A 14,386-nucleotide genomic window follows, 5' to 3' on the forward strand; every position below is an offset into this window, starting at 1 on the left:
TTACTTTTTATTTCTCCCCAACCCAAGGGGTCCCACTCCGTCCCGGAGACCCAGTCCAATATTTGTTGTGGCGCGGCATGCGCTCCCCTCGCCGCGATACCCCGAGCGGAAGGCGTGCTGGGCGGCGAGAGGGAAGAGAACGGGCGGCCGCTCCCCCTGCGAAGCTCTGCAGTCCCAGTCGGTGGTGCGGGAACAGACGGAGGCGACACGGGACTTGGGGGTGAACAGGATGGTTTTATTCAGTGAGCCCCAAGACCCCTTCGGGAGCGGGAGCAGAGGTTTTATACAAGAATTCAGGGAGACGGGTGTAGGAACAGCAACCAATGAGGGAACAGCAGGGGAGGAGTTTAGGGCAGAATTAACCCATCACAAACCTATCAGGGGAAGCAGGGAAGTGGAATAACACAAAAGAAGCAATAGGGTTTCGATTCTCACCGAACAGACAGGGAATGCTCTGGAAGCAGAGGAGGGGGCTAGGATGAATGACAGGGAAGGTTCCAGGGAAAGGGGCAGGGAAAGGGAGGATTGACAACTTGGAGATGAGGGGGTTAGGGGAGAGGAGGAGATTAGGAATGGGGGGGGGGGGGGGAAACAGATATTGAACAAAAATCAAATTAAAGACGCACCACCGCAAATATTCCCCGGGGGGATTATCTCACTCTTTTGTTATCATTTGCTTTGTCTCGTTACTGGTTGTTTTCCTTGCAAAAAAGACAGAAACACAGCATGGGAGACTCCACTCTCGCTTGGCAAGTCTGGGATAACCAGCCACCTCTCAGACACACACATACATCCCCCCCTTATCTGCCCGTCCCTCCCAACAAATACTTACCTATCCTTTGTCCTTGGGCCTTTGTTCTTCGTGTACACATTAGTCTTAGGGGCTAATTACCACAGTTTTAGGGAATACTTTCCCTTTTCTTTGTTTTATTGTCTCCTTTTGTCCCTGGATCAAAACCTGAGTCTGTCGGTAACACCAGGGGAACAGAATAAAGCTGCCTAACCAGGGCAGGACGCGTCTCCCTCACCCTGACTCTCTTAAGGCACCGGCAGAGGTGCTAGTAACCATCCTCTGCTACCATAATTGTGAAAAATGCCAATCACTTGGTTTTTAAAATTTTAAAAAGTTTAATAATAATAAAATGGTTATAAAAATAATAATACAATTAGAGTAATAAAGTTTAGAGTTAGGACAATTACAAGACAATAAAAAGCAAAGAATTACGGACGTCTGGATACGCTTGGACACTAAGTCATGAAAAGCATACCTTGTGAACAAAGGAATAACCTTAAAAGCAATAGCCTGTTGCATGTTCATATATCTCATACATGATGCATAAATTCCTTGCAAATTAAGAACTTTTCTGGTTTTTGTCAACTTCTTCCCCTTAATCCTGGTGGTTCCAAAAAGACGGAGACAAGGTGAAAGAAGGCTTATCTTTTCTGATAAGGAGGTTGTAACTCTTTATGGGCCCCAAGTCACTGTCATCTCTGTGTGAAGAGTTTCTTGATTATCTCATCTCTTGCTTGAGCTAGTAAAAAAATTCTACACTGCAGAGTTTCTATTTCAACATTATGTTGTAACCTAAAACTATATTTAACACACTACTTAAGAGAATTCATACAGCATAACTTTCTAACCTCACACATATAATAGTCATTGTAACATTTGCAAAAAGCCAATCATAAAATATGCATTTTTCACAAGAAGAAGCACGAAGTTTTGTTATCAGCCTGCACTCACTCCTCCACAGTCTGCTGGAACACAGAACTCCACTGTGTTGTCTGGGCACGGATAGGGCAGAAGAGGGTCCTCCTTTGCTTTTTGGTTAGTTTAGCTAGCTGCGGCAGAGTTTTCCCTGAACTGGTTTTCTTTCCCTTTTCTATGAACTGCTCAAACTTGCTCCAGACTGGGACCTGGGGAAACACCAAGAGTTTGCACTTTGTGGCCTACGGGGGCCTACTCTTGGCAGCCGCCTTTCCCAGTGCCAGAGGGACTGATAACAGCGTGACCACCCACCAGAGAGATTTTCTGAATTTGTCATCTCTTCAGAGCAGTGAATGAGTTTTGTCATCTGGCATTGTTCATTTTTTTGCTGGGGAGTGTTTTGCCTGTTTAAATAAACAGGTTTTTTCGACTTCTCTCTGAGGAAATTTTTCCCGAACCAGCTGGGGCGAGGGGCCGTGTGGGTTTGCTTTCTGGGGGTCCCCCTTTTGGAGGTTTTCTCCCAAATTTGCCCTAAACCAGGACAATCCCCAAGTCACAGACTTCTGTATCATACTACCTACCATTTAATGTTTTCACCCAGCATAAAATCCTAGAATCATTTGGCTTGGAAAAGACCTTTAAGATCGAGTCACACTTAATGCAGCACTACCAAGTCCACTACTAAGCCATGTCCCCAAGTGCCACATTCACATGTTTTTTTAACACTTCCAGTGATGGTGATTCTACTACTGCCCTGGAGAGCTTGTTTCAATGCCTGACCACCATTTCTTTTGGGGAAGATGAAACAAGAAAGCCTGTCCTGGGTTGTAAGATAAGCTTGTATTCTATTTGCCATCTGTCGAAGCTTGGGCGGGTTTGTTATCTCTCCCAAAGACAATGGTTTGCCCCGTAGAGGCAATGGTTTGTTTATACACTATTGACTGACTCACTGCAGGGCTGGTAAATGTAACACCATCCCATTGTGAGGGGTCCCACCCAGAGGGGGAAGCCAAGCACTCTATTATTGTATAAAGGGGTAGCTTTTTGGGGGAGGAGGCAGCTCTCTTTGCGGGACTCCCAGAGAAGCAGCGCGCGCTCTCTCTTTGCGGGATTCCCGGAGAAGCAGCTCCCTCTCTCTCTTCGCGGGATCTCGCAGCGGAGCAGCCGGTGAGGCGGCGGCGGCAGAGCTCGGAGGCAACCCCGGCGCAGAGGAAGACCGGCCCCACTGCCACCAGATCTTCAGAGGAAAACTATACCCTTCTAAAGATCACCACTGCAGCTGCAATTCATCAACCACTGCAAGGGGAGCAATCGTCCCAGCAGGACTGATACTGGCACCCCGAATCCTCAGGTTGTGGACTTTTTTCACTGGTTTTGTTTGTACCGATTGCATTTGCCTTTTTAAATTGTTGTCTAGTTTTTCTCCTAGTAAAGAATTGTTACTCCCATTCTCATATCTTTGCCTGAGAGCCTTTTAATTTAAAACTCCTAGTAATTCAGAGGGAGGGGGTTTACCTTCTCCATTGCACAGGAGGCTTTAGCCCTCCTTCACAGACTCCTGTCTTGTCGAACCAAGACAAAGCCTTATAAATATGATTTCTTGGCAAAAGATTTAGAAAATACAGAGATTGAGATGGTAACAAGTTTTGAGATACCAAACCTTAGTTACTGAACAACTAGAAAACAATAGTACAGCCAGGATGAAGACAATCCCCCCTTCTGGTTGAACAATGCCCCTACCTACAGATAGGTCCAAAGGTCAAATGGACTGTTCTATCTCACCCCCCAAAATGTATGGTTCATCCCACACCTGTAACCCTCCCCTGAAGCATCAGGTATCTGTGACCCCATTGGCCTAAGTCTTGTTCCAGCCCACCTTGAAGCCCCCTGATAAGGAGTCCCTGAGGAGCCAGACACTCTCTTGGAACTCCCCCTCTCCTGGAACACCCTCCCCCTCTTGGGATCCTCTCTTATCTCCCCCTACCCCTTGCCTCTCCCTTTCCCCACTCCCTAGGGCCTGCCATGTGTCACATCTGGTGACTCCAAGCAGGGCCTTTCACCATCTCTAATAAACCATATATTCTAAGAGCAGCCTTCAGTGATCTCTCGTCTCTCCATCCATCCAAACCGTCCTGGAGTCCAGCATCCTCGCACCTCTAAGTGAAGAAATTTTCCCTAATATCCAACCTAAACCTACCCTGATGGATCTTGAGGCCATTTTCTCTCATCCTGTCACTTGCTACCTAGGAGAAGAGCCCAACCCCCCACTCAACTATAACTTCCTTTCAGGTAGTTGTAGAGAGCTATAAGGTCCCGAAGAACCTCCTTTTCTCCAGGCTAAACAACCCAAGTTCCCTCAACTGCTCCTCATAAGACTTGTGCTCTAGTCCTTTCACTAATTAACTCTGATCTATTTGTGTGTCAACTTTTCACATGGACCTTCCCAGACCATTTGAGTAGCTTCTGTCTCAACAATAACAAATCTCCAGTCCCTTCATGTCTGGCAGTATGTGTACTCCAGACTTGACAGTTTCATTTTACACAAGCAATGACCCACTGAATAGGCAATACTTTTGCAGGCCTTTCAGAGCCACAAAACAGTGAATAATGTCTCAGACTCTGAATCCTTCTTAAACTATTCCCTCCCAGAACAGAACTTCGAGCCATTATTCAAGTTACCATCTTTGTGATAAATTCGGACTCTACATGCTAGGACACAATGAAACTCAGTCCATAGTGCCAATATTCCATTTCTCTTGCAGGCAAGGTGAGTAACATACAACCCTCTTTTTAAATTCAACACAGAGATGATGGCTCTTTTCAAGGTGGAGGTGCTATCCAATGAAAAGTCAATTAAGAGATTATTTTTAATTAATAGCTTCAGTGCATACCATCAAGAATTTGTATGTGTAAATACATGCATTTTCAAGAATCCCAATGTGTAGTGAGTTTGCATGGCTAGGTTTTGGTAGCAGGGGGGCTACAGGGGTGGTTTCTGTGAGAAGCTGCTGGAAGTTTCCTCCATGTCCAGCAGAGCCAATGCTAGCTGGCTCCAGGATGAATGGGCAGCTGGCCAAGGCTGGGCCAATTAGAAATGGTGGTAACACCTCTGTGATAACATGTTTAAGAAGAAAAAGAAAAAAAGCTCTTGTACAGATGTAACTGTGGCCAAAGAAGGGTGGAGTGAGAATGTGAGAGTAACAGCCCTGCAGACACCAAGGTAAGTGGAGGAGGGACAGGAGATGCTCCAGGCATTGGAGCTGAGATTTCCTTGCAGCCCATGGTGAAGACCATGGAAAAAATCCCCCCACAAAAACCAAAATAACATAATCATAACACAGAACAAAAATGGACAACTTACACAAAATCCACCCCTTGTCCCTTTGCCACAATTACAGCAATTCCCCATGATCATTCTACTCTCTAACATTGTTCAGTACTTGTTTTGCCCATTACCTCTCCCAATTACTATCTTTATCTCAAAATCCTCATGATCCAAATGATAGCACCAAAAAGACTGTAGTGGGTTGACCCTGGCTGGATGCCAGACACCCATCAAAGCCTCTCAATCACTCCCGTCCACAGCTGGACATGGGAGAGAAAATATAACAAAGGATTCATGGGTTGAGATAAGGACAGAGAGATCACCCACCAAATACTATCATGGGCAAAACATATTCAAATTAGATACATTAATTTAATTTATTATTAACAAAATCAGAGCAGGATAATGAGAAGTAAAATAAGACTTTAAAAACACCTGGATATGGGTAAGGAGGGTTATGACTAGTTCATCACATGTGGTTCCTGCTGCTGCTCAGGGAGATTAGTCCTTCCCCTGCTCTAATGCAGGGTGGGTCCCTCCCGGATGGGTCCCTCCCATGGGAGACAGTTCTCCACGAACTTCTCCAGTGTGAGTCCTTTCCACAGATAACAATCCAAATTGCTCCCATGTGGGTCCCTCTCCACAGGATGCAGTCCTTCAAGCACAGCCTGCTCCAGCGTGGGTCCCCCATGGGGTCACAAGTCCTACCAGGAAACCTGCTCCAGCATGAGCTACTCTCCAGCATGGGGCTCCTCTACCAGCTGCAGGTGGATCTCTGCATCCCCGTGGACCTTCGTGGGCTGCAGGGGCACAGCTGCTTCACCACAGGCTGCAGGAGAATCTCAGCTCCAGCGGCTGGAGCACATCCTCCCCTTGTCCTGGTTTAAAAAACTCATTGAGGAAATTAAGGCCACTTGAGCTGCCTCCTTTTCTATAACGTTGAAGTAAGTACTAAGGAAGACTGAAATCAGTCGCAATTTACTGAAGAGGCGTGCAATAAACACAGCAATAATAATAAACGATTGTACAAAAAGAAAATGGTATAACCAACAAAGGCAATATGAAGCCTGACCCTCTAGGAGAAAACAAGATAGCTGCTGTTCCTGCACTAGACCACCAGGTAGGCCCTGAGAACAGAGGCAATATGGCTAAGGGTTCTGCAGTTTAACGCCCTCCCCCCGCACTGCTGCCAGAAAAAAACAAACCAAACCAAAACCAAAATAAAAAAAGAAAAAAGCAACCAACCCCCACCCCCCCCGCCAAAGAAAACAAAAACCCCAAACAAACAAACAAACAAAAACAACAAATGAAACAAAAAATACAATGACTAAACAAACCCCCCAGAAGCTTGGTTGTCCAAACCGGGTCGAATCTCCCTCCACTGAATTCATTTCGGCACCAGGTTCCCGCACCACCTCTACCACCAGTCCAGTGTGCTGAGGGTGTGTGTGGGTCAGTTCTGCCGCTTCGCTGCCTCTTCCTAATACCCCGCTGGACTCCTTTTTCAGCTCGGCTAGACTCAGCTGATATTGGTGCTGCCTTTTCTCCTCAGCCCCTCGTCCTGCAAAAACATCCTTCCTGCAAAAATGTCCTGGAAGGACGGGAAGAGAGGGGAGAAACGGCAGGGCACAGGGTACCAGGGTCCACAGGCCCCTTAGCTTAAGTGAGCCAGTCAAAAATTGCCACATTTGTTTCCGGCTGTGGCATTTTTTGCAACCAGAACTACTCCCCCCCGCAATGACGTGACTGGTATTAAACACAGCGCTGAAAGCCTCACCCCTCTTTCTCCACTGATCCTCCTCTTCTTCCTCCCTTTCTAATAGATTATATGGATCTGTAGCTTGCCCTGTCCATTTTTTCTTTTTCACTACTGGGGCAATAACTGTAGTTGTTCTTTGGGTCCATATCTCAGCCATTATTATCCTCAAACGCAGTTTCCTCTGAGAGTACTGAACTGTGGCTCAATAGGCACAGGCCAGGTCTCAGTACAGGGTGAGGAGCTGTTGGTTTTCAGTGGGGTAGGCAAAGCACCCCTCTATCAGTTGACAGGTCAGTTTGTCAGGGTTAATTACCTGTTCAGGTGCAAAGTGCCAGGTAATGGGAGGTGAGAACTGCCTTAGGAACCTGCCCAAATCCTTCCACCCACCCTCCCAGTCAGGAACTGGATGCCTCAGGGCAGATTTCCATATCTCCTCACCTTAAGTTTGTTTTCTCTTACACCAGGATGACACCAGATTCCATGAACTCCATAGTGTACCAACAGTATTAGCTAATATCGTAAACAGTATTAAGCAGCTTACATAAGGATGAACAATGACCACGGGATGCTGCATTATAAAAGCCTTCACATTAATCTCAGGCAGGCAGAGGGAAGTGTATTCCCTCACTGTCCACAAGACAGTTCCCCCAGCATAACAAGGCCATCAGTGTAAGGGCAAAGCATAGAGCCATTGTGTTAACCTGTTCCCAAACTCAGCAAAACAGAGATGAGTGCAGCTGACAAACTCCATGTCCCCCGCAGGAGCTTGCTACTTGATAACTACTATTTACTATAGAATGATTTATATATTTATATAAATTTAACTGCATTTGTCTCATCCCACAGATTGTGTGCCAAAAAAGGACTGTAGTGGGTTGACCTTGGCTGGACACCAGGTGCCCACAAAGCTGCTCTTTCCCAGCTGGACAGGGGAGCGAAAATAAGACAGAAAACAACTTGTAGGTTGTGATAAGGCAGTTTACTAAAGCAAAAGTTTGTGCACACATGAGCAAAAAGAAAAAAATAGGTTTATTCTGTACTTTCCATTGGCGAGTGATGTTCAGAAACTTCCTGGGAAGCAGGGCTTCAGCACGCAGAGTGATTGCTCTGGAAGGCACTGTAAAGTAGTGAATACCCCCATTCTTCCTCCCTCCCTTAGCTTTTATATCTGAGCTGATGTCATATGGTATGGAATATCCCTTTGGGTAATTTGGGTCAGCTGGCCTAGTTGTGTCCCTGGGCAGGATCTTGTCCACGCCCAGCCCCTTGATGGGGGAATGTTGGAGAGACAGCGCTGATGGTGTGCCAGTGCTGCTCAGTAGAAGCCACAACACTGGTGTGTTATCAGAACCTTTCCAGCTCCCAATGCAAAGCACAGCACTGGGAGGGCTGCTGTGGGGGAACAAACTCCAGCTTAGCCAGACACAATATACCATGTTTCACTGAAGTAAAACATGTACAAAAAATGACATTTTCTGGATAAGACAATTTATTTTAACAAATACATGTATCTTTATGATGAACTGGAGGCTGCAAGAGTTGCTCTCTTGGGCTTTGGCGTGGTTCCCTCACGGAATCCATTCCTAGAAGTAGAAATATGGCTATTATCTTTTGAAAGGTTGACTTTTGCTCCAAGTTATTTTCCAAGAAGCAATGTTTCAGATCAGGTTCACCAGCTTTTTTCAGCTTCTCTCAGTAATGCACTGAAATCACTATGGAGTTCATATGTTCAGAGGTTTTTCTTAAGAAACATAATTCATAAAATGTTTGGAATAAGCAATATGGTTTTCTCTTCTGCTGAAGTAAATTACTTCTTCAAACAGGAAGATTTCATTAATTGAGTAAACACTGCAAGACTGAATCTGATACAGCACACCCACTGAAGGCATGCCTTACTTTATGTTGCTACTAAGCAGCTCAGCAAAAGATTTTGCATTTTTTAGCACTGAAGTGCAAGTCAATTTCTTACAGAGATCAACCCTAAGCTTGCTTTTGGAGATGATATTTCTACTTCAGCAACACTTGGTAGAAATCAGGCTGCAGTCGCACATTGTAAGGTGTTTTCTGGATGCTTCTGAGAAAGACTATGCTTACCAAAAAAGCCCTGATGAATGGATCCCTCAAATACACCTAGGTCCGGGACTTAAAAGACTTACTTTTCACTATTAAATCCAATCTACATTTTTAGGAAAATACTCTTGAATTGCTTGGCTTTTTCATCCATCTTTCTGGTGTATCAGGGCAAAAGTTACAGAGCTGTACTTTAGAACATGGAGGTCATACAGAAAGAAATTCTTAGCAAGTTTAACAGTACGGTACCTTTTAAGTACAACTCAAAGCTTTATAATACATTTTAGAAACCTGTAATTTAGAATCAGATGTTACTAATTGTACTCCAAATTAAAGAGCAACCACTGAAGTATTTAAATCCTTTTCTTGTGGGCAAGAAGGGATTGGAATGCATTTCAAGAATTGTTTCTTAGAAAAATCCAACTTCAGTGCAGCCATAAATTTCAGACTCCCAAAAAGGTAATGCTACACAAAGTATGCCTTTTCAAATGTGAGTGCTTTATTACAATACCCTCTGTGTTCTGTACTATCTACAATTAACAGAAACATCAGTTTGCTATAGAGCCTATTTTTTAACAAGGAATGAGCTTTTTATAATTGGCAGTATATTCTTTTGAAGATATGACATAATTTATTTCCACAATATATTTTAAAAGAAATACCATACCTCATCAAGCATACTAAATAAGTGTTAAGTTTGAATGATGAATTTTATAATTCAGTGAAATCCATTGAAGATGTCAGATTACACTAGTTTGTAATAAAATGTCGTACCTGAATCGACGGTAGACCCTTTTCAGGTGCCTCATGCGACCAGTACCAGTGGTGTTGCGTCTTTTAGCCTTTGCACTCCAGTTATCTAGAACACAGAAATTACTGTTACTCATCTACACCAAAGAATTAGTTGCATGGTACATTTGAATAGCACAACTATTCAATTTCACAGAAAAACAATTATAAATTAAGTAAATTATTCAGTAATACTGCACATTAGCTGAAATACAGTTAAATCAGTATTAATTTCAAATAAGTTCCTAACACTGTAAGATGATACAGTATATTCTTTCTTGGTTGGAAAAAGATTACTGAAGATGACAAAAAACCACAAGTTTTTAAACTCAACTCTTACTTACAATTTCTCTTACGCTTAGCAGGGTAACCACATTTCCCACAGGCAGATTTCTGCAGATGGTACGCCTTGGACCCACACCGACGGCACAAGGTGTGTGTCTTATTTCGTCGCTTACCAAATGATGATGTACCCTTTGTCTGAGAAATATTTCAAGACATTGCACATTGTAAATATCACTATCACTCAAAAATCATGCAACTCAAAACACAGGCTTCTCTAAAAAACACTCTCAAATTCACCAAGTTCAGTAAACATGGCAGAGACACACTGATCTCTGAAACACCAACTCAGTTTCTTTTATAGGTATTCTCCATTTTAAGAAATCAGTTTCTTACACTTCTCTTTGCCATTCCTATCCCCCTGCCCAGTGCTGTAATAAAATGAAGGTACTGAGTGGTTATCTCCAACTCCTTTCTCATCTCCCTCAAATTTATCGGTGATGTTCCTGAGGAAATGTACTTATTTTCATAGATTAACCGTACACTCGCAAGAGGCTTTGGCAAACTACCTCTTACTACGTCATCTGAAAGGCTCCCTCATGCCTGGGAAGAGCGCTGTCCCGGCCAGGCCCGCAGCAAGCACGGAGGGGACCCCGAAGGAGATCCCGCGGTAGCACAGCCCCATACCCCAGCGCTGCCTCTTCGCCCGGGACGAGATGTCCGACGCCCCCACACAGGCCAGGAACGGGGCTCACTGCCAGGCCTTCAGTCTCAGGTCCCAGCCTCGTCTCCCCGCAGCGCAGCCCCACCACCGAGCCCGGCCACAGCACGGCGCAGGGCCGCCCCACGCCCCAGACGAGGCCCACGGCCTTACAGAGCCCGGCACGGCGGCGGATGATGATAGATATCGCCGTACCCAGGCCTCAGCACTCACCATCTTCTCCGGGGGTTAGCACCAAAGAGACTATGCCCCGCCCCGCTTCCGCTATAGTCTGGCAAGCGCTTCCGGAGACGTGCTTGGGACTGTTCGGTTGGGCGTGGCGGAGTCATCCGGGCCGGTGGCCCGGCGGGATAGGCCCGGCTTGGCTCGGCGCGGCAGAAAGTGAGTGCTCTTCTTGTCTTAGCCTCACCTCAAGTTGTACTCAAGAGTCCTCTCCGTGTGATGTCTCCTTCCCGCCGGGCCCGGCCTACTGGGATAGGCAGGGTCCCTGAAAGCTGTGGTGTCGTGGGTGAGACCCTCGGGGGCCAGACCCCAAAGGTTCCTCGGTGACATCACACAAAAACTGGTGCTTATTAGGGCGACACAATGTGTCCTAGGCCATGGTGCAACTGGTCCTGGAAATAATGATTAAGGGGTATTTATGTGTAAATTTAACCACCTAAATTGCCTTACTGGTACATCATTTTTAACTCTAATGCATATTCCCTGCAATAGTACCCATGCTGCTATTCACAGGTGCCTACAGCTCCACTTCTGGCTGCAGAATCAAGTCCTGGCTTTATTTTTACGTCAAGTGAAACCTATTTTCATGACTGAAATGAAAATTTCCCCTTCAGTGAAAGGATCTTTGTGGCTGTAATACATACTTTCAAAGTGAACTGCCTTAAAAAACAGGCACGCTGTGCTTGTCAGTGTTCCTACCAAGCCCCACACTTGCAAGGTGATAGTCTGCCTAAAGCATTGCAATGGACATTATTAATGTAAAATTGTTTTTTATTCAGATGCACCACTTAAATTCTTACATGCCAGCTATTGTGGTTTGACTCCAGCCAGCAATCAAGCCTCACACAGCCGTTTGCTCACTCCCCCATCAGTGGGATGGGAGTAAAAATCGGAAGGGTAAAAGCTAGAAAACTCATGGGTTGAGATAAAGACAGTTTATTAGGGAAAGTGTGAAAAACACGTTCACTCTCCTGTGAAAATTTAAATAGTTTAATAAAGAACAATAAGAGACAAAGACAGTAAAGCAAAGATTACTATTTTACATGGCCCCTCCTTGGGTCCGCCTTTTTAGAGCATGCGTGTTTCTTGGCTGTGGTTTTGTCTCCTCTTTATCACTTCCAGTTCGGGCCTTGGTCCATACTTTCGTCAGACGGCAGATGCTGATAGTTGGCATATCAATAGCAGGGTCCTCATTACATGTTCACTGGATGTTATCCTAACCAAACAGACAGTTCACTCATAACTATATCAGCTACCCCTACTACTACGTCTAAGTTTTTGTTAATAGCAGAAATAAAAGCAAAGTTATTTTAACATTATACATATAACATTCATCCTAATATTTGTGAAAAACCAACAACATAATATGTATTTATAACAATCCCACCTCTTCCCTTTTTACAAATCATTTGGCTTGAGCAGTATTTCTTGTTTTCCATCCTCCATTATTTGCTTATTTTTTTCATAAATAATTTTTGCTTCCTTCAAGGGGTCTTCCATATTATTTTGTTTTTTTAACACCATAATTTTTTGTGCCGTTTTAGATGTAGTCAATTTTGGGTCTATAGGCATTGTTACCACTTGCATGCCCTGGACTACGCTGGTGATTAGCTGAATAAAGCAGAGGATCAAGCAGGGAAGAAATATCAAACCAGCTGTAGCACATAAAAGGAAGAAGCCTAGTTTCTTCCACCATTCTATGCCCAATACATTATCCCACCAGCTAGTTTTTAGCATTGATTCCCACTTTTGGACTGGTACATGGGCTATTTTTCTGATATAATTGACTATATCTAGGATGGCATCTTTGTTGTCATCTATTTTGAAACAACAATCTTATGTATTAAATTTTCCACAAATACCCCCTTCTTCAGCTAATAGTCTAAGGCCAACCTATTTTGATATGCTGCAGCTCTTGTTTGGGTTTGTTGCCTTGATATTAATTCTATTGCCTGACTAGTTCTGTTTGTTATTATCTCCAGAACTGCTTGAAGTCTTATAATACGATTCGGCATATAAATTGGGGTTTGATATCCCCAACTCCCATCTGGTGCCCAGGTGGTTGGCCCATATGTTTCCACTGTGTTCTGGGGGCCACTCCTCATCTCCCCATTTTTGGGATCTCCCAGTCAAGTCCCTTTTATTTCTTTTTAGGTCCTCATAGACTGGTACTCCTAATTGATCTTCATTTGGTTCTGGTAGAAAAAAGAATCCTGCTTGTATAATTCCCAAAGTGCAACTCCTTCTCCAGCTAGAGAGGAGTCTTGGGTATGCTGTCTTTCCACATATCCAAAATAAGCCATCTGGTGCCTTCCAATAATTATTTTTCTGTTGATTTCTCTTTTCCCAAAATTTGGATATTTCTGGGATCTCAGAATAAGGATTTTTGCCTGTATCATTACATTGAAAAAGTCCAATTTTGTTATTATATTTAGAATTCCTCTTTTCATTTCTCCTCGAGTCCAATACTGAGTTGGTTCCTCTGGGATCCACCATGTAGAAGTTCCATTGCTAACTTTATATCTCTTACAGGGAGTTTTCCCTACTTCATTATGAAATTTTTTCCCAGTGCGACAGCGACATTCCTCTCCTATCACTGTTGAGCTTAAAATCCACCCTTCTAGTTGGTTTTCCCCCCTTGTATTTGCCTAGTTCCACTTAAGGAGTTCAATCAAGCCTAAGCTACTGCATTTCCATGGCCATTCTTCTGACATCAAAGCTCCCCCACAAACCAAACAGTAGGTCATGTTAAGTTCCTTACTTATTCTTTCCCCTAATTCCACAAACAGGTTTTTCCCCAATCTTAAGGTATCTATTTCCTTTTCTAATTGCTGTTCAAGTTTTATATCTAAATCTTGAAGTGAAATTGGCACAGATTTTGATTGCTGTACTGGTTTTGCCTTTCTGCTTACCAGTTGTTCTTTAACCAAATCTTGGACCTTACTCCCAGTAGTAAAAGTGAAACGAACCCATCTCTGTCCTTTAGGACATTTACTTCCCAACCTGTTACCACTTGTTCCTAAATTTTCAGCAATCTAGTGCTTTTTCCCATTTTGTATACAGTTGCCTAATTTGGATGGGTTATAATAGTGACTGTTGATATGGGTGTGTGTAATAAAAAAGGAACCTTGGTGTCTTTCCGTATACAGCTTTTGGTAAGATCTGTGACATGACTTTGCCGGTATCCTGAAAAGGAAAAGACAAAAAATGAGTGACAGAAAAAGGAATAACAGAGGTCTGGTATGGCTTATACCCCCACCTCCCATGCCTATGGGGTTGCTACCTATAGCAGGTATATATGATCATCTCGGTGGCGAGTACAGCGGCCAATCCAGTCTTGCCCTCTTTTTCCTTGTCACTTCCTTTTTGCTAATTTCCATGCAAATTGTTTTTGACACTCCTTAACTGTAGTTTCCCACCATTCTTCAGGTATTTCCCATTCAACAGGCACTAATAATTCCCATCCACAAAACAAAGTTATTATTTCAGTTGTTTTGAGGTCTACCTGGA

General features: G+C 44.0%; 1 protein-coding gene and 1 non-coding gene across 2 annotated transcripts; both read right to left on the reverse strand.

Annotated features, from left to right (window-relative positions):
* Positions 1–8,263: 8,263 nt before the first annotated feature.
* Positions 8,264–10,927, reverse strand: LOC146763090 (large ribosomal subunit protein eL37-like). The gene is made up of 4 exons (XM_085571124.1): positions 10,868–10,927; positions 9,996–10,131; positions 9,637–9,721; positions 8,264–8,375 (listed from the first exon to the last, which is right to left on the reverse strand). The coding sequence occupies exons 1-4, from the start codon at positions 10,868–10,870 to the stop codon at positions 8,306–8,308; spliced, it is 294 nt and encodes a 97-aa protein (XP_085427250.1). The 5' UTR covers positions 10,871–10,927; the 3' UTR covers positions 8,264–8,305.
* LOC146763091 (small nucleolar RNA SNORD72) lies at positions 8,477–8,557 on the reverse strand. The gene has a single exon (XR_014952691.1). It is a non-coding gene; the product is annotated as a small nucleolar RNA SNORD72 (small nucleolar RNA).
* Positions 10,928–14,386: the final 3,459 nt, after the last annotated feature.

Source organism: Lonchura striata, chromosome W (genome assembly GCF_050655825.1).
Source record: "Lonchura striata isolate lonStrDom1 chromosome W, ASM5065582v1, whole genome shotgun sequence".
Classification (NCBI taxonomy): Eukaryota; Metazoa; Chordata; class Aves; order Passeriformes; family Estrildidae; genus Lonchura; species Lonchura striata.